The sequence below is a fragment of the Archocentrus centrarchus genome, chromosome 8 (genome assembly GCF_007364275.1).
Source record: "Archocentrus centrarchus isolate MPI-CPG fArcCen1 chromosome 8, fArcCen1, whole genome shotgun sequence".
NCBI classification, from domain to species: Eukaryota; Metazoa; Chordata; class Actinopteri; order Cichliformes; family Cichlidae; genus Archocentrus; species Archocentrus centrarchus.
Window position 1 is genome coordinate 26,829,894 of NC_044353.1, and position 26,653 is coordinate 26,856,546.

Here is a 26,653-nt window from a genome sequence, read left to right on the forward strand (position 1 = left end):
GTAAATCTCAGTTATAAATGAATTAATCTATGTATGTTTATCTGTCTGTTCTTTGGATATTATTATTTATTTATTGACAAGGTTTATTAGGACATGCCACAGTGATCATTTTTAATTCCATGATGTATGTCTGTGTAGGTTCTCAGTCATGCAAGTCATGGTAGTCGTTGGAGCTTGAAAAAAGGTGACTGGACTTCTTTAAGTTCCTTGAAGATGTTTCACCTCTCATCCCAAAGGTGAAACGTTAGTGCCTCAAAAATGTGAAATATATTAGCTGGTTAAAAAAAAAAAAAAAAGCGAATAGTATGAATTGAAAGAGAAAAATAACATAGGACTGGAGCCAAATTACACAGAAAAGCAGCACGCCTGGTGAGTCCTGGTTTACTCCATAACACAAAAACAAAACACATAATGTGGTATGTTGGCTGTCTTTGAGTGTAGAAATGTACATCCTTCACATTTATTCACAAAAATTTGCTCCACGTTTTGGCAAATCAACAAAAATGCAAGCTAACAAGATGCAGACAGTTATATTCAAAGTAAAAGCAAAACCTGAGGATTTATTGAACAGTATGGGGCTAACAAAAGAAGACAAAATGATCAAATAAATCTTGACTGCAGCACTTGGTTGCCCTCTTTCAGTCTGAGAGACAGAGACCCCTGCATGAGTAAATGAGCACAGCCATAAACACATGCGTTCACATACATCTAATTTCTGGCGTAGATACAAATTCCTTTGAACTAAATCACAACTGTTCTGTTTTAGGATGCTCGGCTCACATTACGTGGGATTGAATCTAGTGATGAGGAAAATTCCCATGCTTGCAGCTTGAAAGCATTATTGCCATCTGCTAACCCAGAATGGCAGCTGCCAGTCTTTTTTTTTTCTGCTGCTGCTTCTCCAATTATCCAATTAATGAATAAACACAATACACCATACAACACAAACAAAATTAAAGCTGCAAGCTGCAGCTGAGGTGGTGTTTCCTGCAGTCATGTGGATATCTTAACTGGCTGTTGCGCAAACCACTTAATTAGCACTTCCTGTCCCCACTTGGTGGCATTCAAGAACACCCCCTAATTATATGTCATGTTGCTGTATATCACAGCAACATAGCCCACAATAAAAATTTTGTGTTTATCACCTAATGTCGACTAGGTGGCACTACAACTGTGACTAAATATTGACACATCTGTGTCTCCATACTTGGAGTCAAGAATGTCAAGTTTAGGGCAGATTGAACAATGTATATTTGTGTTATAAGAACTTCTTGGGCAGTGATGAAAGATTGAAATTTGCTGTGCTGCCACAGGTGCACAATTTACTGAAAACTTCCCCCCAAAATAAAGCAACACCTAGGTCTAAAGGTTATGTGGACCACATTTGAGGTAGATGTGATTAGCCTGTTAGAAGGAGTGGATCAAACTATGGAACATGTCATTTCCTGTTTCCACTAATTGGTGCTACATTGTGGGCTGAACATTGGCACATGAAGTTTAGGGCAGATTGGACATTCTATATTTGAGTTACAGCAATATAACAAAACAGGTGTTTTCAGGCCAGGAATGTTATCAGATCTGAGAGCTTTGGAACAGATTGGACAATGCATTTGTGAAATACAACAATTTCAAATTTTGCCGTGGAGCCATGGACGTGCTGTGCAATGAAAACTCAAAAGCTTCACAACTGAGTACAGCCAGTGTCTTTAGTTCAGACTGACCAAATATGAAGTTGATCTGATAAACTATCTGGGACAAGTTTGTCAATGTGTAACACCTGGAAATGGCTAAAAGGCACCAAACGTCACCTTAAAATTCAAAATGATGGACTTCTTACTGGGTTTAGGGCATGGTTGTATATGGTAAATGGGCTGGTTCTTATATGGTGCTTTTCTATTTGAGTATGCGCAGCATACCTCATTCAGGTACTTTTTCCTACCCCAAGTGCTTTTTATCTAGCATTCTTATACAATCACACTCTGATGAACTGTAACTCAGGTTTCATTATCTTGCCCAAGGATACTTGGCATGCAATGATTGAACCACCAACCTTCTGATAAGTAGATAACCTGCGCTACCTTCTGAGCTACAGCCATCCTCAGCGGTATAGCTCAGGAGGTAGGCGGCAACCAGTCGTATGTAACACCCTATGTCATAGGGTGTTATATGGGTGCACCAAGTTTCATATATCTTTATGAAACACAGCAATGGGGCTCCTTTAAAATATTTTTTTAGGGGTGCTATAGATTACTTTTGCATTCCCCCAAGTGGAAGACCCATAAAATTAATACAGTTTCACTAGTCTCGACATGCATGCAAAATGTAGTCAGTTTCCAAGCATGTTTAGGCCCTCACAAAAGTGATTCATTTGCATAAATAATAATAAACACAGCAGAGTGCTTGAGACTTATTGCATCCTATGAGATAAAAACACAGGTGAACTATATTTATTAAAATAAAGTTAATGCCTACTAGGAAAACTGTTTGAAACCACTAATAATAACTAGTATAAAATAATGCAATTTATGAGGCTTTATGCACACACTTATGAAAATTAACCCAAGTGTAGCTCAGCTAACAACAAAACAGCTCTAACTTGCTGCACGGACAAACAAATTTCACGAGTGAGTGATTAATGAGAAACTTTTTTGTTCTTAATAAAACCAGATCAGTAAAAGTTAAAAACAATGCATTATTTTCCTTGATTTGTCCACAAAAAATGGCATCACTTACCCTCTGAAATATGTAGCTATGTGACTGAATAAACAGGGCTGAGTTGCACTTCCTCCAGCAGTGCCATTATGTGCTATTTATATTGCGGCTGTTTGGAGCATCATTTCGGCGTTCCTCTGTGCACAGCAGTGTGTATTTGTGGCTGGAGGATGGTGCATTATGCATGGACGTCACTGAAACTTGTCATTAAAGTGGCCTCATTTAGGAGTTCTTTTCTCTCTTTGGGCTAAAAAGACTGTGAATATTATTAGAGATATAGAAAAATGGCAAAAGCTGCACGCCTTTTGTCATATGGACTTATAAATGATCAGCATTCACCTCTGGTTGAATATATTAATGGTTCCACTGTGGATACCATGTTATAGACTTCATACATAAAACAGGCAGACCAGATTTTGTAAAGATGTTTTATTGAGGTACGTGGCCAACCAACGAATCTGGACTCTGGAAACATCCAAACACATATTTAACATTTTGAAGTCTTTAAGGTGTGAACACGTGATGCTATGTGAAACTAGACATGATGCATGATAACACGGTTTTAGATGGATAAAAATCATGCTTCCAGTTATACTCTGACAGCATATTCCCCCAGGAATATGCTGTCAGGAGTCTGGTATTGTTTATGCTGCTGTCCCTCTGCCAACTAAGACAAACCATGAGTCCATGAGCTGAAGAGCTCCAGGGTGAAGTTGCAGTTAAAAGTATATTCGAATACAACATCTACATTCTACTACATTTTGTAGAGACACATCTACAAAATTACAGCTTATTCAAAATAAAGACTCAAAATTAAGTGCTACTGTCGTTGTGACAAGGAGAAAAAGTCTAATCAGCAAGATCCTTGCACTCTGAACAGGATGTATTTGTTTTAATTTATCATTCAAATGATGCAATCTGTCCTTCAGTTCTAGATTTCCTTCACATTCCTGGTCTTCTACAAGCAAACATGTATCTAACTCAGGGACAAGGACTTTAAAATAAAAAGAAATACGTCAAATCTGTCAAATTAATAATGAATTAGTGAAAGGGTAGAAGTCCAAACCATCCAAAGTGTACTGACATTGAAAAGAAAAAAAAAAAAAAGCCTCAACTTTATGTCAGAACTGACCAGTCACATCAATAACATAAGGACAAAGGAGGCCAAATGGGGAGTAGAAGATGGAGATGACAGGCTGACATTTGATCAATGATGACTCGTGTATCCATGGGTACAACACTACCTGCATGTGCACTGACTCATAACGGTTCAACACTCGTGTCATTCCTTTCACTGCGCAGCCTCCTCCTCCTCCTCCTCCTGTTTTCCTGTGTTCCTCTAAGCTGTCAGTGAAACTCCTTGTCATGGTCAGAAAGAACCCCATTGTGCTGTTGTTTTTCAGGCAGACTGGCTACAGTTTTTTCCCCTCCTTTTTGAAGCTCTAGTGAACATGTTAAAATTCTGGGCAACACTTGCAACATCCCGCTGAGGCTCTTCAGCAGGTCCCTGCAGAAACCAACGGGTTTGTGCCCACCAAGGTCTTTCATGCGGAAAACAGCAGAACACCTTCTGCCAGTTGTAACTTCTAAACTTGGTAGATGTTGACATTTTTCTTCCTCAGTGCTCACAGCAACCTCTCAAACAAGTGAAGACCAACCCCCTTATTTTTCCCTTGACAGATTTTCCTCCCTCCTAACTTTGATTTCTTCTACTTCATCTGTTTGTGAAACAATAACACAACAAAATAAGCATGATAGACAAACACAGCAGTGCCTGAATAGTGGACAAGTATGTTAATCTACCACAACATTTTTCAGCTAGGGGATGCCATTTACTTAAAAGAAAGGGAGAAATTCAGGCAATCCCTGGGAGTTTATTTTCCTGTTTTGAAGATAGTCAAAAAGGTATACAATGAGTCTTTTTTGTGTTCACAGGGTTCAATAGGCCTTCATACCAGTAGCTAAAGGATGCTGGAGAATTGTCATTTCATACCGAAAATAATTTTGCACTCTCAAATTGTTGAATGCAGTTGCAACTCAGCCAGAAACTACTGACAATTTTCAGATTCCTTTCATCTTATTCAGCCGTCTGTCAAAATGGCAGTAGCTTTCCATAGTTGGCAGTGGTTGTTCTTGGCAAGTGCCTATTGTTGTGTAGCAGTCTACATGAGGCTGATATCAGTCCCCAGGGCAGAGACCCTGAAATTAGCAGATAGGAATAGGACACACAGAGTGGGTAGAAACAAGAAAAGGACACTGATAGAAGCATCATGTTCTCATGACAGGATTCAGCCTCCTCCCACGTTGGTAGATGTCTTTTTGATGAGGAAAAAACTAAATCTGAGCTGGCATCCAGCAGACATTTTAAAGCATTTTCGACCACCTTTGTCTACTAAACACTGACTTATTGAGTTTGAAAAGATAAACCTACAAGGGAACTAGAGCAAGGCAATTGCATAACTGCCCCATCTATTAAAGGCTTACAATCAACCAGCTGAGCTGGAAACCATGTGTTTATGAGGGGCTGTGGTTCCAGATCTTTGCAGAAGTGTGTATTTTCTGTTTAGTTTTTCTGTGTTTGGTTGACCAGTCGGCAAGGCTGGAGCAGTTGTTTAGCCAAGGGAATGCGACAGGAGAACGGAGGGGAGGTTAAAATGGGTGCATCCCTGGGGAAAGTCGATGTGGAAAGATGGCGGTTGTGCACAAAGGTTCAAATCTCTTCTATGGAGTCAGCTGGGACCAGCCCTTTCTTCTTTCCACTGCTCAGCTTCAGAAACACCTCACCCTCTTCTCGTTTCCCCACACAAATCTAAAAGTAGGAGACAGAAAATGAAATGCTTTGTTTTCTAGAAGGAAACTGGAATAAAAGATTAGTTTTACCTATAAAAAAAAAAAATTTCTAAAAAAAAAAAAAGAATAACTTGGGGAGTTACTGTGCAAACTGCCTGCAGGTGTTTTAGTTGTGACTAAGCACGATGAATTTTCTCTTTGTGTGTATGTGAATAATATTTGCCAGTAGTTTCAAAAACTTTGAATAAAAACTGATTAAAGTGCCACTGACTGTCAAAAAACAATTGGGTATTTTCTTGCTAAAAGTCTAACATTGGGAAATAATAAACCTTATTCATAGCAGAGACAAACAGATAATGCTGGTGCCAATCCTTTGATCGCTCTAACCAGGATGCACCCCACTTCTCACACAGCATGTGCTGGATTAGGCTCCAGTCTCCTGCAACTCTTCACAGGACAGGTTTTGTGAATGGAGGACTGGAACTTTATCATTACAAACTAAGTATGCTGACTTGCCATATAGCCTGGTTATACTGTGCAAACTGCAACAAAAATAACTAAAAGCAAGCAGCGTGCTAACATCAGTGTACCTGGGATTCCCTCACAGCCATGTGTCCTCTCTCTCGGTTGCCTGGATTACCCTGAATGACCCGCCACACTCTCTCTCCGGGCCTGACCCTTTGCACAAAGTTGGCAGGGAAAAAACCGACTCTGTCGCCACATTTACCCTGAGGAACAAACCAAAATAGTTTGGTCAACATTTGTATTGTATTTGGATGTCAAGACAACTGTCACAGATGATTTAAGTCTAGTGGATGAGACTGAATGATAGGCGCTCTGATCGGTGCTTACTGGCCCACCAGCCTGCCCTCAACCCAAACAGTCAGATAACAATCCACTTTGAGTCTTTTTCTGATGGAAAAAACTGGAGTTTTTCTACTCCACTATTGTCAAGTACTGGGTCAAAAGATGATTGTTAGGTTTCTCTATATAATTCACTGCCCAGCCAAAAAATAAAGAAACAAAGAAACAAGCAAAAAAAAAAAAAAAAAAAGAAGCCCTTTAGTTTTGATGATGGCATGCATTCACTGTGGTATTATTTTAAAAAGCGTATGCAATGTCACAACATTTATTTCCATCCAGAGATGCTTCATTTATTCATGTATTTATTTATTTGCCAAGATCTTGTATCGATGATGGGAGAGTTGGACTGCTGTGTAAAGTATCCCAAAGATTCTCAGTGGAGTTTAGGTCTGGGCTTTGTAGTGACCAATCCAGGTGTGAAAATGATGTCTCATGTTCCCTGAACCACTCTTCCACAGTTGTAGTCCAATGAATCCTGGCATTATCATCTTGGAAAAGGGAAGAACCAAATCAATTGATGGAAATACCTGGTCACTCAGTATATTCAGGAAGTCAGCTGACTTCATTTTTTTGGGGGGCAATTTTTATTTTCCTAATTTTATTTACACTATACCTACTTCCCTTGGGCAGTATGATTAGAAAGCATTGCATATGTTTTCATTGCTATGCAGGTGATACTCCGCTTTATCTAGCCATGAAGCCAGATGACACATCAGTTAGTTAAACTGCAGGAATGTCTTAAAGACATAAAGGCTTGGATGATCTCTAATTTCCTGCTTCTTAATGCAGATAAAACTGAAGTTCTTGTGCTTGACCCCACAAATCTTAGAAACATGGTGTCAAACCAGATACTTACTCTGGATGACATTACGTTGACCTCCAGTAACGCTGTGAGGAATCTTGGAGTCATTTTTGACCAGGATATGTCCTTAATTGGACATATTAAACAAATTTAGGACTGCTTTTTTACAATTGCACAGTGTCTCAAAAATTAGAAACATCTTGTCTCAGAGTGATGCTGAAAAGCTCATTCATGCATTTATTACTTCTAGGCTGGACTATTGTAATTCATTATTATCAGGCTGTCCTAAAAGCTCCCTGAAAAGCCTTCAGCTGATCCAAAGTACTGACAGGGACTAGAAAGAGAGAGCATATTTCTCCCATATTACCTTCTCTTCATTGGCTCCCTGTTAAATCCGGAATTTAAGCTAAAATCCTTCTCCTCACATACAAGGTCTTGAATAATTAGGCCCCATCTAATCAATAATCAACTTATCTTAAAGACCTCGTAGTACCATATCACCCCAACAGAGCACTTCGCTCTCAGACTGCTGGCTTACTTGTGGTTCCTAGGATACTTAATAGTAGAATGGGAGGCAGAGCCTTCAGCTTTCAGGCCCCTCTTCTTTGCCAGCTGCTTGCTTATAGGGGGTTGTTTTGATTGTTGAGTTTTCTCTGTAATTATTGTAGAGTCTTTACCTTACAATATAAAGTGCCTTAAGGCGACTGTCTGTTGTGATTTGGAGCTATATAAATAAAATTTAATTGAATTGAATGGATGCATTGCTTCTTTTCTTACCATAATGTGCCCATAAGTCTGGAACAGGGTAAATCTGGACTCATCAGACCTAATGATCTTGTTCCACTGCTTCAGACTCCAATCTTTAGGCTCCCTCGTAAATTAAAGTCTTTCTTTTTCTCGATTAGCATCACTGGTAAGTGGTTTTCTTAAGGCTGCGATTTAGTCCCAATCCCTAGAGTTGTCTTTGCACTGAGCATGTGGAAATGATCTTACTTTCACTATTAATTATAGGAGTTTTACTCTTGATTTTTTTTTTTTATGATCTGAGTTCACCAAATGTTTAAGTGACAAACATTCAAGGTTTTTTACTGACCACATTTCTTCCTCATAAGATGATAGCTCACCACTATTTTTTTTTAATAATGCCTTGGACAATTCTCAACCCAATTGTAGTAGTTTCAGTCGTGTCCTCAGCTGTTTTTCTTGTTTGATGCAGGTCAATAATTTGACCACTTTGAAATGTAGTAACATCATTTCCACAACTACAGGGCACATCTGCCAGCATGGGGACAATGAGTAATGTAAAATAATTACATCATAACACAGCAAAGTCAACATGGCTTATCAAAGTATAAAACACTATTGAGCATAATGAGGGTGCAGCAAAGCCAAAATACAATGTTCCCATATAAGGAGGCATGGTCTCAGGAGGTTAACTAACCTGATGCCAGCCGAAACATATTAATCACTGCAGTAATTATCCAGGGGAAGGCTCTTGCCTTATTGCTTAGTGGTGGCAGTGTATTTTAAAGCCTTACTAAGTGCCCCAAAATGAGTAATTTGGCACTATACTCTATGCTCATTAATATTAGTTTTAAATTGTTTTTCAGTGAAGACTGGCTGATGACTTTTACATCTACCTTATCTGTCTCATAATGGCTGAGTATTAATTGACTTTAGTTATTTAGTAGTATAATTAGGGAGGCTCTTTTGTTGTTACACCACACCACTATAAACAGAAATGAGAGAAACAACACTTTCTAAATCGAGGTTCTGCCTAATGTAGTGGCAAATCATCTCACTGTGGCTGGAGAAGATTTTTATAAAAAGGGCAGAACATTTGTTTTTCCACGTGCTCACTTAAACAATTACAACAGACCCCCCCCCCCCCCCCCCCCCCCCTTCTAGTGATAGCTGGGTATACCTCATTATGCAGCAATATTTCACTGTTTATCACCCTCTGCCTCAGGTGTTGATGTGTTTATTGAAGTGATTCACAAACTATACATTAGTAATGAACAAATGATTCAGAAATTATACATAATTTAAAGGCTCTTCGGAATGAATGTGTTGATGTGCTGCTCCACTTTGGGTTACATAAGGTCTAGCAAAAACTATGCTTACAGAGTGTATACCAAGTCTGCACTCCAGATGCATCTTCCTTCTTATGGGACTGAAACACACGTGTTCACACAAACGCACATTTATTTCCATTGGGAGTTAGTGAAGCTCATTACAGACTCAATAAGGGCCTCTATGCGGCTGCAACAGTAGTCAAGTTCATTATGTTAAACTCTTTTAGTAATTTTCAGAGGAAATTATGTTCTATTTTTGTCTGTGGCTCCTTGCATGTTTGCGACAGGCAGAAATGGAGCAGGTGTTATGCATTAAAAGCTTGGTTTAAAGACCTGAATTAACACGTGCAGAATGAATGCACTTCTGAGCACTCACAAACAACATAATACACACCAGCATCACAGGTATGCACCAACTAGCACACGCAGATGTTTGCAAATGATTTATTACCCACCTTCCACCACTCCTCATTAGAGTCGTCAGTGACCTGCACCCGATCACCAGGACTAAAAGAGATAAGACAGGAGAGAAGATGGGGAAGAAAAAGTGCATGAGGAGGGCAGTAATTGAGGTGGAGTGGGAAAGGAGACAGGGAGACAATAGAGGGAAACATGATGGGAAATGCACCAGAGCAGGAGGGAAAGAACGGAGAGCTGAGTGCAAGCACAAAATAATACAGTTATCTAACTGGCACAGAAAGCTGTAGTGTACCTGCAGCAGCATCACTGTGGAGGTTAAAATTTAGGTGAGTCTTTGTGTCTCAGAGATGACAGAACAGCTGAAAACAAAGTCATGAGGTCTAAATGAAATATGACTCTATAGTGTCTGCTGCAGTAGTGAAGACTAGACCTGATCTGCAGCCAGCCTGGCCTGCATGCTAATGATGCTACCAATTTTTGATGAGATTTTTTTTTTAAACATACACAGCATGCCCACTGTCCTAGATACACGGGGAGAAAAGCTGTCCCAATTGCATTTCTGTGCATCCAGTCTCCTGGGTGTCTGAGTTCACAGCTGCCCTATATGATCACGGTATACACACCCAGAGTTTACACAGTAGCGTGAGACTCATATTTCATATGTGACTGGCACAGTTCTGCTCATGCAGCTTCTCCCATGAGCACAGTTAAAAATTTAAATGTAGAGTTTGGTGTTAGGAAATATAACTTTTTTTTAAGGTTTGCATTATACAACCCTTTAAAAAAAACAAAAAAAACCAAACAAACAATTTTTGCATGTAACTACATGGTATATATTTAACAGTGGAATTAGCCAACTTTAACTAATGTCTGTGAACACAACAGGAAATGCAGTTTTGTAATCTTGCAAGGTGGCTCAAACTTCACAATAATGTGTCATTTATAACTTTTCTGTCACTATTTTCACTTTTACTTTTAACATTTTCCATGTACAGTATTTCCTGACAATATGCTGGGTATCAGAAAAAGTAGCTAGTTTTCTTTGTAAAAGAAATGCCTGATGGTGAGATTAGCTGTTATAGAGTCCCAAGGAAATCTATGAAAAAACTACTCAAATATGAACCACAAGCTACTACAAATTCCATCCATTTCAATCCATCTATCTTCTTCTTTTTCACTGCCCTCTTTTTTCAGCTGTTCCCTTTAGGGGTTGCCACAGCGGATAATCTGCCTTCATCTCACCCTATCCTTAGCATCCTCTTGTGTCACATCAACCCTCTGCATGTCTTTCTTCACTGCATCTTTTTTTTCCCCTTCCTGCCTGGCAGCTCCATATTCAACATCCTTTGTCCAATATATCCACTATCCCGCCTCTCTACATGTTCAAAAAATATCCTCTAACCAACCATGTCTCCAAACTGCTGAGCAGTCCTTCTGATGCACTCATAATCTCGTCCATCCTGGTAACTCCCAACAAAAATGTTAGCATCTTCAACTCTTCAACTTCAGCTCTGCCTCCTGTCTGTCTGTCATTGCCACCCTCTTCAAAGTATACATCACAGCAGGTCTCACTCCCATTTTTTTTAAACCTTCCCTTTAACTGTTGCTGCTATTCTTCTGTCACAAATCACCCCTGACACTCGTCTCCACCCACTCCATCCTGCCTGCACTCCCTCCGCCTCTCTTGTGCACTCAGTTGCTTTGGATGGTTGACCCCAGGTATTTAAACTCATCCACCTTCACTACCTCTGCTCCGTGCATCCTCACTGTTACACCTGCCTCCCTCTCATTCACACACATGTATTCTGTCTTGCTTCTCTTCAAAGCATACCACTACGTCTCCAGGCTCTCTTCCACCTGCTCCCTGCTCTCGCTACAGATCGCAATGTTGTCTGTGAACATCAAAATCCATGGAGACTTCTGCTTGACCTCATCTGCCTTAACCTCTTATCCAAAAAGGGCTGTACCTGTTGGTGTGGAGCCTATCCTGGCTGAATTTGGACAAGTGGCGAGGTACACCTTGCACAAGTTTTCGGTCCTTACTAATCAAATCCCAATAACTGTAAAGCCCCCCCGAAACACTACAGACACTTTAAATTGTACAATCAGGAATTTTCACTCTCACCTTCCTTGTGAGCTGTGTGTAAGATGTTACAATCAAACTACCCACACTCATCGTCACTACAAAATATTACACATGATTAGATGACTGAAGTTCTGCCTGTGTACAAATCATCATTATTTTACAAGTAATGACTGACAATTACAGAAAACCCCTAAAGCCAAACAATTTAATTCTTCAAGTTTTCGCTAAACCTTTTTGTTCTTCACTTGTAGAGTTCATGTATCCATGTACTGATTTTTTTCCTCGAGTAAAAATCATTAACTTGTGTCCAGAATATGGTATAGGTTTTGACTTTTGCTGTCCTGACAGAAACATACAGAAACACTGGTTGATTTGTTCATATATTACACAGTCTCACACACATGTAGCCACACCACAGATGGCTGTTAAGAGCCCCCCCTTTGCGAAGGCTATCCCCTAACCATTTATACACTCACAAAAACTCCTCCACGTATACACTTTGCCCTCATTTCATTGCACAGTCCTTCTTCTTTATCATCTTTCTTTCTCTTATTTGGGCATTTACTTTGACAATTGCACTTTGCTTTCTCCATCTGTTTTCTCTCTCTCTATGATAATCTTCAGCTCTGTGCCATTTCCCCTCACACATGTCCTCCCTTTCATCTCTCAGTTGTTCAGTGTCTTTATCCCCTCCCCTGCTGGGAACACAGCTCAGTCACTAGTTCTGCGTGGGGACAGTGATGGGCTTTGAGTTTATAATTAGTCATCCTTAAGGGCACCCTGGCACCGTCCTCTGCAGATGGTGGGGACGTTTTCATCCTGCAGGAACAACAGCCGGGGCAAAACACGAACAAAAACCAACCACATTTACACACGCAATGTTCAAAAAACCCCCCAAAAAAACCCAATAGCACACAAGCAGCTGGACATGCACACGCATATAGCTATAAAAATGCTTGCACATAGTCAGGCTGTTAGGCTTTCTACTCACTGTAGTTCCAGGTCATTTGGTTCCTGAGGCAGAAACTTGTAGAGCGCTACATAGGTGTGGATGGAGTGGACTTCAATGCGCTTGGGCACCTGGACACAGGGAGGTGCAGGGAAGGGAGGCAGTGAGACAGAAATACATGCTCGAGGAGTAGAACAGCAAGGGATGAAAGCCTGCACAGGTGGATTAAACAGAGCGATACCTTCTCCTCTGCAGGAGTCTGAGTCTGCTCACTGCTCTCATCTACCTCCTTTTCAATATCTGTCTCGGGGACAGGAGTGTCTGGAATCAGCGAGAAACTTTCTTAGAAGTCACCAAACAGACAAGCCCCTTCACATAAGCACTCAGGTATGTCATTTTTTAATTTATTTATTTATTTTTTACAAGAAGCCACAGTAAATCTCTCTCACACACAGAAAGTCATGCACAACACAACATCTGCATAGACACACAAAGGCAAGGGCATGAAGCACATGTGCACATCTGCATACAAGGAGGCACAGACACAGAGAGGTCTTTACCCCCTGTCTCCTGAGTTATCTCTTCCTCCATGCTGGACTGTCTCTGCTGCCTCTCCTCTCCTCCCTCCCCCTCAAATAAAAACACAGAGAAGAAGCGATAAAATATCAGCACCAGGGTGTCAAACAGGATGCATTCGATAGTGAGTAACTTTGTCATCAGTCAGTATGCTGCAAATTCATATATTCAACAGGATTTGGAGATGCCTACGCTTCACAAAATGTGAACATTTTACATTTTTGAATGTATGCACATTCATTGTTCGGTGGAGAAGTTAGACGAGGATTTCTATCACTCTCACATGTGAATAAACAGGCAAAGATATGACACGTTGGTGAGGCTAGCTGTTTGGTCTGATATTGAGCTGAGGTAAACATCTCTTGGCTGTTGCTTCATATTTGCTGCTCAGATCAGTCTCACATATTTGTAGCTGAACTGTTACTTTCAGACACAGCATCATTTACACTGGGTTTACAATTATGATCTAGATGGCTTGCAGCTGTTTTTTTAGAGGAGTCAGAGAGCCTTTTGGATGAGTCTCCCTGTTTAGACTATGGCTGAAAGAGCTAGCTAAAAAGACAAGCACATCATGTTAAAGATGTTTTTATTATATCTAATAAATCAGTAGCAATTCAATTAAAAATCATATGCACCCTTTATGAAAGGCGTTTTATCATAATTTTTTGTCATAAATCTTTACAAAATATGGCTTAACAAGGGAATATCACGATCAGCTGTGTCAACATAATAAGCAAGTTGGCTAATGGACCAGTATTGTCTAGTGCGTTAAACACACAGGATTGAACTGTCCTCTACCCCCACCCACAGGGCTATGATGTCATACCAAGCTGCGCGTTGGTGATTCTGACAAACTGCCAAAACTGGAGCGGCTCATCTGTGCCAAGGACGTCCCGTAGCGCAAGGCGGCATACACAGGGTCTACACGCATCCGTGGAGCCTCTGAAACCACACACAGACACGTAAATTATTCACTCAAAGACTCCGGACACACTACAGTCAGGGCTACACGCTGAGACTGCGCTGTACATCATGACTATTGTGCCTGTGCCAATCTGGAGGAACCAGGGGGTCTAAATATAACTGCTGTAACACAGTCAGTCCTGAACCAAAGTGGCCTACTTTAGATCTGAGAGGACGGCAGCCAGAAATTAAGAAGAAATCAAGACATCCCAATGAATTAACATGCTTTGATTTATTTAACTCAGTGGCAAGAGATGTGTCTTAGTTTAATAGCTTTAACAGATCTGGAACTGTAGAAAGAGTAGAAAGGGAATAAGAGATGAAATTTAAAATATGGAAATCTTCTGAAAGTCTCCACTGCTGCATTTCATGTAGACAGCAGTGCTCGGTGCTATCACACTATTTCTGAAGTTTGGAATGAGATTTTTCAGCTCCTTTCCGATCCAGCTCAACAGAAGGAGGGTAGAAGGATTTTGCTGCAGGGCCAGATGTGTCTGAGAGTGTGTGTGTGTATGTGTGTGTGTGTGTGTGTGTGTGTCTGTGCAGGATGAAGTCGAAATCATTTGCAGTTTCATATTGAAGTCAGTGCTTCTATCTACAGAACAGAAATTGTGCGGCAATGTGTTATTTAGCGTGATTAGTTCAGGTATTTAGAGGTGATAAAACTCATTACACTGACTGTAGCAACTTCATTGAAGGAGGTATTTCTGCAGAGAGAAATTAACTGGAGGAGAAATAAATGATGGGATGGGAAGCCAAGCTTAGAGACTCTACACTCCACTGCTCCATATAAATTATTTTTTTTTAGCATGTATATAACCTCAAGTTTTCTTTTCAGAGTGGAAAGAGGGTTTTCATGTAAAGTGGTTTCAGATCTGCTGTTATTATAATGTTTTCGATCATCAAACGCCGCATTCTGACCTGAGAATATCATCAGTATTCAGAATCAAGTCCTCTTCAGCTTCTTTAACCTTACCTTTTAAACAAAGAAACCCTTTTTTTTTAAACATTGCTTTAACCATTAATCAGATATGAATCATCACAGCCAGACTGCTTCATAGCCCATTAAGTTCCCCCAACTACCAGACTCATAAATGAGGTTTAATATGAGATAATAAATTGTGGCCAGGAGGTAGTTGACGGGAAATTACGGGGGTCCGTAAGTAAATACGAAATGAAAACTGTTGTCTGATACAAACGTGCATAAACATTTTACCAAGCCTTTTGTTAGCATAATTATGAGGACACTCTGTTATGTGTGATTGTGAGCTTGGCAGGTTGCAGTCTCAGCTGGCCCTGGCAAAGTCCCAGGCATCATGGTGCTGAGCTCGAGGTGACGATGGAGCTGTAGGTTCATGAGCGCTACAAGGAACTGACAGCAAGGGGCGCTGACCCTGATGTGAGGCACACATCATTGCAGATGAAGGACTGTATCAGGACAAAGAAAAAGAAGCTGCCATTCAGAGGTGATGATGAAAGAAAGAATAAATTATAGCACTTTTAGTCTAGTAGTTCTAAAAGCAACTTGTACCATTATGATTTAGCCTTCAGCGGACAAACAGTGACACAAAAATTGAATATATCGGATTAAAAATGTAATATTCTTCACATTTTATTCCCGGTATTTTTTAAATGAAATGAGGTGGATGTTAGGAAGGTTGGGGTTGGTATTAATCAGAAAGTAGGCAGCATTTCAATGTTTATGAAGCTTTTAAACATGCAGCTGTGGCACCTATTTAATAAATGAATCCCCTTCACCAGTCCAAGAATATACAGCACAACTCATAAACAGAGATAAAAAAAAAAACATAAACATTAGAACATATAAATATTTATTCACATACTTTCAGTGTAGAGACGGTCCATCAGCCTCCAAGAGAAGCTGAATTAGTCTCCTTCTCTTTATCTTTTTCCACTTCACATTCGTCCGCTCAGGTCAGGTGAGGTGAAGACATTTCTGGTTTTTATTACATTACACGCGCAGGTGCAGGAAAAAAAAAAAAAAAATCTAAAAATGAAACCTAAAAGGCTGGACAAAAGCAACGTCACGAGACAAAAGCACAGGGACACAAGCAAACCAAACCAGCGCCGCACTCACTCATGCACGCACGTGCACACTCGGACTGTGCCCACCTTGGCTTGGCTGAACTTCCTTGACAACAGCCAACTGGTCGGTGACGAGCATCGGCGAGCTGAAGTTTCGCTTGAACGCGCCCGACTAATGGAGGAGAGAACAGAGCAAAAGCAATTTTATCAGCCGCCACAACGTCTTGTTTATACTCAACACATAAAGACGTCTCCTTGCAGTGCTACTTGAACATTAAGGTATATGAAACTTGCTGAAGTGGAAACACGTGAAGACACACTGACATGCATGTGAGCACGCGAAGAGTGGTTCACTTGTTCGAGGAAAGAAAGAAAAAATATCCAAAGCCAAGTATGAGATCTCTCTGCTGCTAATCATAAACAATAAATTCACTCAACCACTACATGTGGGCACATGGCTTAGACACAGACACGGACATGTGATTCTCTGCGTGTATGTGTCTGCACGACTGCAATTTCACACTGAATTAAGCGCAGTGAGAGTTTCAGCTGAGATATCGGTTTGTCTTTGCCTTGGCGTGCAAATGAGCCATTCACTTTGTCATATTACGCTGAAGAGAGAGACACTCAGCGGATCAAAGGCAATAAGTGGCTACCTTTGTTCTTAAAAACGCACCCAGATTGTGGTCTGATGATATTTTAGATTTCGCTGCCCTCATCATTCCCTTGCCTTTCCCTCTCTCTGTTTGTGCACTGCTGTCAAACTGCACTGAGCTCTCTTCAGCACAGCGCTCTTAAAATTTTCCAAGTGGCTCTCAGAAGGTCTCGCCTCTTGCTGCATGCTAATGTCCTCTGCCTTACACTAGAGGATAAACACAAAAGCTCTGTCTGAAATCACTCCCAGTTTTCTGCCTAGTGAATCACGCTCACCTTCCGCCATTGTCTTTCAACCAGTGTCAATATGCAACATCTAACCGTTGGTCTGCAGGTGTGTGAAACAGTCTTTATGTAAGTAGTAGTAAAAAAATTTCATTATAAAGTGATTTTAGACACTGCTAACCATCAAGCTGGGTTGGCCATAAAGGGAAGGTGGTGTGATTAATTGGTTTATTTCAGTAGCATCAGCACTTCCCGGCTTCAAAACAACACTTTTCCTTCTGCTGTTTGTATCTGTGTTGTTTTTTTTTTCATCATTTTAACTGAAACTGCACATATGGTGAGCAAGAATGACTCTGCCTGCAGGTCAAGAGTGTTTCAATGTTTATATGTGTGAATCTGTGTCGATGTAATAGCCTAAATGTGTTTGGTATGATACAACATTGATTCATCTGTGGCCCCACCACCACCCCATTAATGCTGTACTTAAAGCTGTTCTATTAAAAACATCAAATTAATTGCAGAGTGCACTGAGAATAATGCACGGGGGTTTTCACATCATAATGTAATCTAAACTGTGCGGGTAATGCGATTAAAACATGTGTGTTTGCAGGTAAACTGACCATCAGATAACAAATCAGAAAATATAATCTCTGCCTCAAAACACTTTTTCTAACACACTTTTATTCTCTTCATCGTTCATGAAAAAAATAAATTATTCTGTGTTTTGGTTTTTCACTGATGGTACCTTCTGTTTTCTGTTATTTCAGCTGCAACTTACTTAAACAAATAAACTGCTTTAAAAATACATTTCACAAAGACCAGCTAATGGTGGCAAACTGCCACTGCGATTTGTCACTTTTACAAGTTATCGTGTGCCAGAACTTTTTATGGACCGAGCAAACAAGAATTCCTGCTGGACAGAGCCAACCCATGAATTTTCCATGCTTCTATTCTTTGTGCAAAACTAAGCCAACTCCCTGCTTTCTAATGAAAGGTATTATTTATAAGAATCTGAGACAATTTACACATTTTAATCACTTCTTTGTTGCCAGTTTGCGAGCATGTTGTAACATAACTAGAAAAATAAGATCTTCTCCAAATGTCTTCTCTGTTAACGGGTTCCGCAGGATGTGGTTTCAGAAAAACACACATAAAACCTTTTGAACAGCATTTCTTTTAGGATAAATAAAAAAATAACCTTGCATATTTCCAGTTAGTGTGACTATTGTATCTCTGCAGGTTACGCTAGTTTTGCACTCTCCTGCTTTGTAGTAGAGATTAAAGGAAATGAGAACTTCCCTCTGTGTGCAAAACATGATTTGCTTACTTGTAGAACCACCTTCAGCAGCAATGACTTGAAGTAATTGTTTTCAGTTGTTTTCACATCCATGTGGAGGAATTTTGTCCCACTCCTCTTTGCAACATTGCTTTAGTTCATTGAGGTTTGTGGGCATTTGCTTTTTTTTGCACATTGCTCAAACTTCCTTTAAGGTCTGGACTTTGACTGGGGCACTGCACCACCTTGATTCTTTTCTTTTTCAGGTAGTCTGTTGTAGATTTGCTGCTGTGCTTGGACTCAAGCTTCAGCAGTCAGATAAACAGCCTCACATTTGACTCTTGAATACTTCAGTATACATAGGAGTTCATGGTTGACTCAATAACTGCAAAGTGTCCAGATGGCTTCTGTAGCTACAAAACAAGCCCAGATTTCTGCTTTTATAGTGGTGCTCACACTTGCTGATGATCAATCAAGTGCATTTGATTAGCAGCAGCTGCTTCCTACCTTCTTAATTCCTATGGAAGCTGCAAGGGTGTACTTGAGAGGACTGCATAGAGTCACATATCCCCGAGTCATTTGCCTGAATGTAAACGCATTTTTTTTTTTCTATGAATCACTGAAATATTTGTTTTCTTACCAAAAGTGAACACAACAAGTAAAAAGTAGCCATTCTATTCTTGCAATCCGGAAACAAACAAACAAAGCCAATGTCATTTCTTATGTTCCCCAATCATTTCACAGAAGAGGATGGCTTGTCATATCCTCAGATGACAGAATGACATGCATAAATGTCATAGCAAGTCTAAGCAGCAAGTCTAAGCAAACAACATCACATCAGAGCTAAACAGCCTGAAGTGAAATGCAGTGCAAAAACATGACAGCGACAATCACTTTCCACTAAAGACTGCTAAATTAGTGACACAGTCAGTTCAAGAGACTCGAGTAAAGCAAAGTGTTCAGTTAGTGACTACGCTCAGAGAAACTCTCAGAGAAGTGGTATAAATGAGGGCAACATCCAACTTTGTGTGTGTGTGTGTGTGTGTGTGTGTGTGTGTGTGTGTGTGTGTGTGTGTGTGTGTGTGTGTGTGTGTGTGTTTCGCACCTTCCCATGACACAGCTGCTGCGATAGCTCTGAGGTGCACCACAGGTGAGCGGCCATCTTGCATGTTTTACACCGTAGAGCTTGTTTGGAGTTTCCTGCAGGGTGGGACAGAGATGAGAGAATGAAAGCAGGGGACACAGACATGGGAAAAAAACAAAAAAAAAAAAACAGCAGGCGAGAGATCTGCACTCGGCAGAAAGTGCTAACAGAACAAAGCGGTACTTAAATCACATGTGCGGGTTTTTTTCTGCTAAGGTAGAGAATGAAATCAAAGCCCCGTCCCAGTTTTATCACAGTGGCGCTACAAATAGAGCTGACACTAACAGCTTCATAATGAACAGCTTTTCTTGCAAAACAACCTGGAGAGATTGGAAACCAGCTGGACATATTTCACTCATAATCGATTTGGCATTGCGTCATTTGTGTCTCTGTTTTCAAGCGTTTGAGTGCTAAAGTCTCTTGAGAATCTGGTTGTTTTCTTCTCATTTGTTATGTGTTTAGAAATCCTCTTTTCACATTTTAAGGATTAAGGAGAATAGTCCCTATTATCCTGGAAAACAAAGATGACTGATTTCTGAATTTGTTACAGATGGGGATTACATCGACAGGTCTGTATTAGAGCAGCAACAGCAATCAAATAAATTGGATGGCTCAAGAAAACGGCAGTTTTACTTTGAAGAGAAATAAAATTACCTCAACAGCTTATGTGAAAGAGGCTAGACTTTGTTTCGGGACCGCAGAGGTACATCTAGAGTGAAGTGATGCGTTACATAAATAAACCCACTAAGGATGCAAAAAGAAAAAAAAAAATCACCACAGGAACAAACATGGGGGAGTAGGTTGGAGCCTGTAATCAATCACAATGACAGGAAGTAGATTTAGCAGAAATACTAGAAGCTAGTTGCACATAGAGGTGGCAAATCAGAGATAAACGCAATCACACATCTGCACTCGCCTCCTTCAGGCAAACTCCAACTGGACTTGGAAAAAAGTCCAGTTGGCTTGTATTGGCCAACGTGTCAGTGTTGGCTTGCTTGTTCACGTGGCCAACTCACTCATCTCTATGGGAAATTTAAGATCTTGTGTTACAGCACAGCGGTGATAAATCACAGGTCCTAAAGAATCATTTTACATATTTTTATGAGCACAAAATTTAAATTTTGTCATCTAAACTGGTCTTTAGATTTCATGAGTAAGACTAAGTATGTCAACGAAGACCTTGTCCTGCGAGAATATCAAGCACCTTACCCACAATCATGTGCTTGCAGTGCTGGCAGTTGGTGGGCTTTCGAAAGACATGGTCCTGGAAACAGTGGGTAATCTGAGGTCGGGGAGGCTTAGTGGGCAGTGATGGAGAAAGGCTGAGCGAGGGGGAGTGGGAGGCGATGGAGGGGTTGGGGCTGCGAGATGGTGAAATGGACGGCGATCGGTCGTCAACAAGGGGTGAGCCAGGCAGCAGAGGGGGGGATGGAGGTGGCGGGTCAGTGATGAAATCCGGGGGCAGGCGAGCGTCACTGTAGGACCTCTGGAAGAAGTTCTCCACACTCTTACTGCGCATCATGGTCTTGAAGGACAATGAGCGTTTTAGTCTCTGGAGCTGCACGCACAGACAAACATTGACAGACATGGGGACAAAAATGGTACATTAAAAATAAACAAGATAAGCAAGAAGCAATAACAAATGTCCAATGTGGCCTCGGGACAGCACAGGCAATATCCCGGCATCCATAAACATCACACTCTGTTCAGATCAGTACACCATGGGGAAAGAGGTTGACTCATGTAATGCAATATCAGCTCATAAGGAAACGACACATTAATAACAAAGCTACCTGTCCCCTTCACTGAGGTCGAGTTCATATTTTTAAAGGGATGCTTGTGCTTTTGGTTGAACAAGATAAGCTTTTTCTCACTGAGAACACCCAGCGCCTTACACTGAGCACTGCTATGAGTGGATGGTACTCGCTTAGTGGTAGTGACAGACAAGCGTTAAGCATCAGCCTTATCATCTATCAATAACCTATCATCGGGGCTCTTAAACTGATCACTAGCTCCACTGAAGGTGCCACATGGAGCAATGCTGTTACATGTGTGGCATCATGAAATAAGCAAGGCCTTCTCTGAAAAAGATATTGTCTGGCTCTCAGGAAGAGTTGCTTCAAAGCCATATAATTATGCATCAAGGGTGCCTCCACCGATGTACAAGCTACCCATATCATGTGAGCTAATGCACACAGTGGGTAGGTGCTCGCCTTGCAGCCGGAAGGTTGCAGGTTCGAGCCCCTGTCCCTGCGCTGCGTTGTGTCCTTGGGCAAGACACTTAAACCACATTGCCTAACGGTAGCGCCGGTCTCTGGCTGCATGACTGCAGATGCTCGTCTCTGGATGAGTGATCTGGAATGATCATTTCATTGTGTGCCTTGTGCGCACAATGAGTTGAATCTAATCTATACCAGTCCAGATGTTAGCATTTGAGCTACTGTGCAAAAGTCTTAAGCCCGCTCTTTATATTTTGCTAGTAAAATGGGAAACAGGTACAGCGATTTATTGAAATATTTGCCAACGTTCATGAAAATACAATGTATAAGGTAAAACTAGAGTCTGTACAATTTTAAAGAGCTTGAAAGCTAATATTTGGTATGACCACCGTTCTTCTTCAACACAGTCTGTACTCTCTTATAATTTCTTTAAGTAGTCTTCAGGAATAGTTCTCCAGGCTTCTTGAGGGACATTTAAAGCTCTTCTTTGGATGTTGGCTGCTTTTTGCTCCGTTCTTGGTCAAGATGATCTCACACTGCTTCAGTAATGTCATGATCTGGGGAGGCCAATCCATGACTGACAGTGCTCCATTGTGTATTTTTCTATCCAAATATCCTTTTAATGCATTGGCAGCATGTTTGGGATCACTGTCATGCTGAAAAATGAAGCAGTTGCCAATCAGATGTCTTCCAAATGTTACTGCACGGTGGATCAAAATTTGATGGTACTTTTTTGCATTTATAATTCCATAAATTTTGATAAGCTTTCAGCAACACTACTGGCTGAAACGCAGCCCCAAACCATGACAGAGCTTCCACCGTGTTTTACAAATGACCCTAGACACTCACTGTTGTACCTCTCTCCTGACCTCCTCCATATATATTGATGACAATTTGAACAAAAAAAATCTCAAATTTGGATTCCATGAGACCTGCTGGCACAGATTTTCACGCCAGTCCTTGTGTAATTTTAATACCTCAGTCTTTTATTCTGTTTCTCTTCCTTAATAATGGCTTCTTGACAGCCAACCTTCCACTGAGACTGTTTCTGACGTTCTTCAGTGAACAGCAGATGGATCAACTGAAGAGACTGATGCATCTCTCAGGTCCCATGTCAGATCTTTGCTGGATTTTTTTTTTTTTTTCTTAAGAGCATGACTTTCAGATACTGTTCATCTGCTGTGGATTGATTTTAGGTTTGCCACTTTTGTGCTCCGCTGTTCAAGTTTCCTCAGTTTTTTTAAGAACAATCTGTACACCACTCAAAGATATTCCAAGTTTTCAGCTAATATCTCTTTGGGAATCACATTGTTGGTGCAAGAATACTATTTTAAGCCTGTCAAACTGTGTTATCTGCATTTTTCATAGATTCAGCTAAAGAAATGGGAACAAACTGTATGTTTTTTGTGACAGGCTGGTAGTAACAATTTGCCTACAATTTAAAATTGGTTCTTTGCTATGCTGTCTGTTATGTACAGATATAACACTAGTTTATCATTGGAGTTAAGTGCCTTTTTATGCTTCACTTGGGTCAGTGTAAAGTGGCTTAAAAAAACATAATATTTCTCTGAAAATGGTCATTACAAGGACTGGACTGAAAATGAATGAAAAACCAGCCAATGTCCAAAGAAAGACCTTAAAAGAACTTCAGAAAGCTTGGAGAACCACTTGGAAGCAAAATATAAAGAAATAAAGGGGTAGCTCAATACTTTTGTACTGCATTTACTGATAACAAGCTGAATGCCACCTCTCTTTTATATCAGATTTTAACTGGTCAGACAACAGGACAGATTTGTACTTTGCCTCAGCATATCTTAAATTCCCCAGAGATGGTTGTGGCAACACATGGTAGTGTTTTAACTATATATATATATATATATATATATATATATATATATATATATATATATATATATATATATATATATAATGACAAAATCAGTTCATTAAGTTCACTGCATTTTAAAAGCTTAACAGTCAAATGATAAAACACCACATCAACAGGCATCACATCAGTAATCTATGGCATACCTAGCATTGATTGACTAGATAGATGCATGTTTCCTGACATTTGCCTCCAGCTCTGTGTACAGTTGATGATGCAAGTTTCCCAGGGGATAGGCAGACATTTGTTACCCTGACATGCAGTGGCAGGGGTAACGCGGTGTGAGGGTGTGGTCATATTGTGGGGAAAGAATGGATCGACACAGACAGACAAGCAGACAGATCATCAGCAGGCTACATACACTCTGCACATGCTCTGTCTGTCTGTGCTCATTCTGCTCAGCACCAAACATAATCACTTAACAGGGACATGTTGTTTACAGCTCTGTGTGTCTGGGAATAAGATATGAAGACAGTTTGTCTATTTGACTGTGTGTGTGTGTCTGTGTGTGTGTGAGGAACACATCGATGTAGCGCAAAAGAAACAAAACTGTAGGAGTGTAACTGAGTGTACATTTGCACACTCCATATGCTTCCTCTATTTGTGAAATTATTTCCCTTCATTAGATTACATTGATGAAGATGGGGTATGCTGTGGACTATTACAATTCATTATGTCTCTGCTGGAGATCTGTGTTCAACCAAGGGTGCTCTTCTCATTTATTTTTTTTATAACTTTAGAATAACATACACCACAGTGTAGCCAACTGCTTTATTAAATACACATAATCTGGGCAAGGACATTTTGCAAGATCTAATTTCCATATCTTAGCTTCTAGTTGAGGATTTAGGGTTCCTTATTGTAAGCTGAACCACTGCAAGCATTCATTCACCTATTTATGGCAGCTACTTAACACACAAGTGTTGATAGCTGCAGGCAATGTGCAGCATGTCTTCTTTGCTGCTTATGAATGCATGTTGAGAAGCAGGTAAGCTGGATGCAGCCGTTTAGTGTGTTGAATGGCTATATGCATGTGTTCGGTGCATTTCATACTAATCTGTTGTGTGTTGGCTTGTTGCAGTCAGATGTCTGATTACCTGATTAAAACAAAAAAGTTGTCCTGTGAGGACAAGCACATAATTTATGCTTAACAAATAGTAATGAGCATCTAATGAGCTGTGGTAAGCAGTATTGGTAACAGATAAAATACATCCAGTGTTGAAGTGGGTACTCCAAAAACTACTTTATTTTTGCAATCTGGTAACCCAAAACTTGTATTATTAATGATTTATAAAACATTAACAAAACAATTCAATAAGCATTACAACTTATAAAGTTTATAACAAGGTGGAATTTATTTTTAATCACGTTAACAGTACAAAGTTGCTTTGATTTCATATTTTATGTGCAGCATCACAGCCTTGAGCCGAGCTCTTTCAATCAGAGTCGTTGAGTGCTGGCATAACAGCTCCGGCTATAGAGCACATGTCTCAATTACAGCTAATCTAATCATCTGTCAGTGTGCGGGCCTGAAAAGCATTCCCGTTTGCTTCCATTTGAACATTATCTGAGAGCATAATTCTGAGTCAAGGCCAATGTGACACCAAGTATGATGAGGGGCTTCAGTGTACACTCGTGTGCACCACCTCGCATGAGGTGAGATCCTGATATTGATGAGTCAGAGTGAGGCGATCACTACCACAGATGACAAAATGATTGTGATTTATAATTTAGTCCCAGATCTATAATTGATTACTGATTGATTACTGCTTTTTTGATAATGCCTGTGACCTGCAAAAGGACCTGCCTCAGTCTTCAGTCACTCAATCCGTAACTGCACTTCTGCAAGCACTACAAAAACCATTTAATCTGCAAAAGAAGCACTTGGGTCAAGGCTTGCCTGCTAATGTTCCTCCCTCAACTTTTTTGTGACTCATAAATGACTAATGATGTGATGCAAAATGCAAAATATTGGCTGGATTTACATACATCTGCAGAGCCAGCCTTCTTCAAGCAGCTCCAATCTCACTGCCACAGAGCAGACTGACGTGGTGTCTCAGCAGACTCATAAAAGCCCATAATTTTCACATCTCCAATCCATATTATAGCACCTCCCTGCCTTTCTCACATGTTGCCAACATAAATGTACAAAATCAATTCTCCGCAGGGGGACAGCGGGGATCGAGGAGTCATAATTCAATGATAAGACTTTTATATCATTCTAATACAGTTCTACTGCCATCAAAATTTAATGAGGCCAGACTGAGATGTTTATGGGATGCTCCAGACTGCTCAGAGGTCAAGACTCAACAACAAAGGATTTGTCCCACTGGGAGTGTGAGGATAGTATAGGCACTCTGGAATTTGGTGAGATGGTCTTGGCAGGGTCTACATCACGTGCTTTCAATGCTTTGAAATAGTGGAATTACTTTAAGTCGGAACTGGGTAGGTGTGCATAGGTGTAAAAACTGAGGGATTTCTGTTATTTTTTCCTCACTCATTCCGCGTTTTCCTCCAGCACTCCTGAAGTGTGCCAATTTCCTGCTGTGCCATCAGCAGCAGAAGAGAGAAAGCGCTGCACAAATTAGTGGGAAACGCACAGCTCTACATTGCCATGCAATCCTTTTGTGAATGCATTAAAGTCAAACCCAGTATTCAACAAAGTCCATGTGACCTAAAAATCAATATTTTTATTTGTGTAGCCTTTAATTTCTGTCTTAATCACACCCAGCGAGTTGCTGTATAAAAAAATGAAGTACTTTTTGTTTCTTTTTTGCCTTGATAGACGTCACAGTGACTGACCTTGTTCTAAGTGAGGATATTTCAGCCTTAAGAAGGATAACTGAGTTATAACTGTGCTCTGAAAGACACAGTCTCCTGGCTCACTCCAATTCTAGGTCATCAGCAGAATATGCGGTTTCAGAGGAAACTGCCACCATCAAATACCAGGTACATGGATTTCAGGGT

At 40.4% G+C, this 26,653-nt stretch overlaps 1 protein-coding gene across 1 annotated transcript in view; it reads right to left on the reverse strand.

Moving 5' to 3' along the window:
- Positions 1–3,159: 3,159 nt before the first annotated feature.
- LOC115784665 (SH3 and cysteine-rich domain-containing protein 2-like) overlaps positions 3,160–26,653 on the reverse strand; it is a 28,083-nt gene continuing 4,589 nt past the window's right edge. Inside the window, exons 2-11 of the mRNA XM_030735980.1 lie at positions 20,792–21,140; positions 19,544–19,638; positions 16,371–16,455; positions 14,101–14,216; positions 13,259–13,328; positions 12,940–13,019; positions 12,741–12,829; positions 9,699–9,750; positions 6,093–6,230; positions 3,160–5,521 (exon numbers count right to left, since the gene is read on the reverse strand). Coding sequence (XP_030591840.1) covers positions 5,423–5,521; positions 6,093–6,230; positions 9,699–9,750; positions 12,741–12,829; positions 12,940–13,019; positions 13,259–13,328; positions 14,101–14,216; positions 16,371–16,455; positions 19,544–19,638; positions 20,792–21,140 — 1,173 coding nt within the window. The 3' untranslated portion in view covers positions 3,160–5,422. The remainder of the gene's footprint in view (positions 5,522–6,092; positions 6,231–9,698; positions 9,751–12,740; positions 12,830–12,939; positions 13,020–13,258; positions 13,329–14,100; positions 14,217–16,370; positions 16,456–19,543; positions 19,639–20,791; positions 21,141–26,653) is intronic.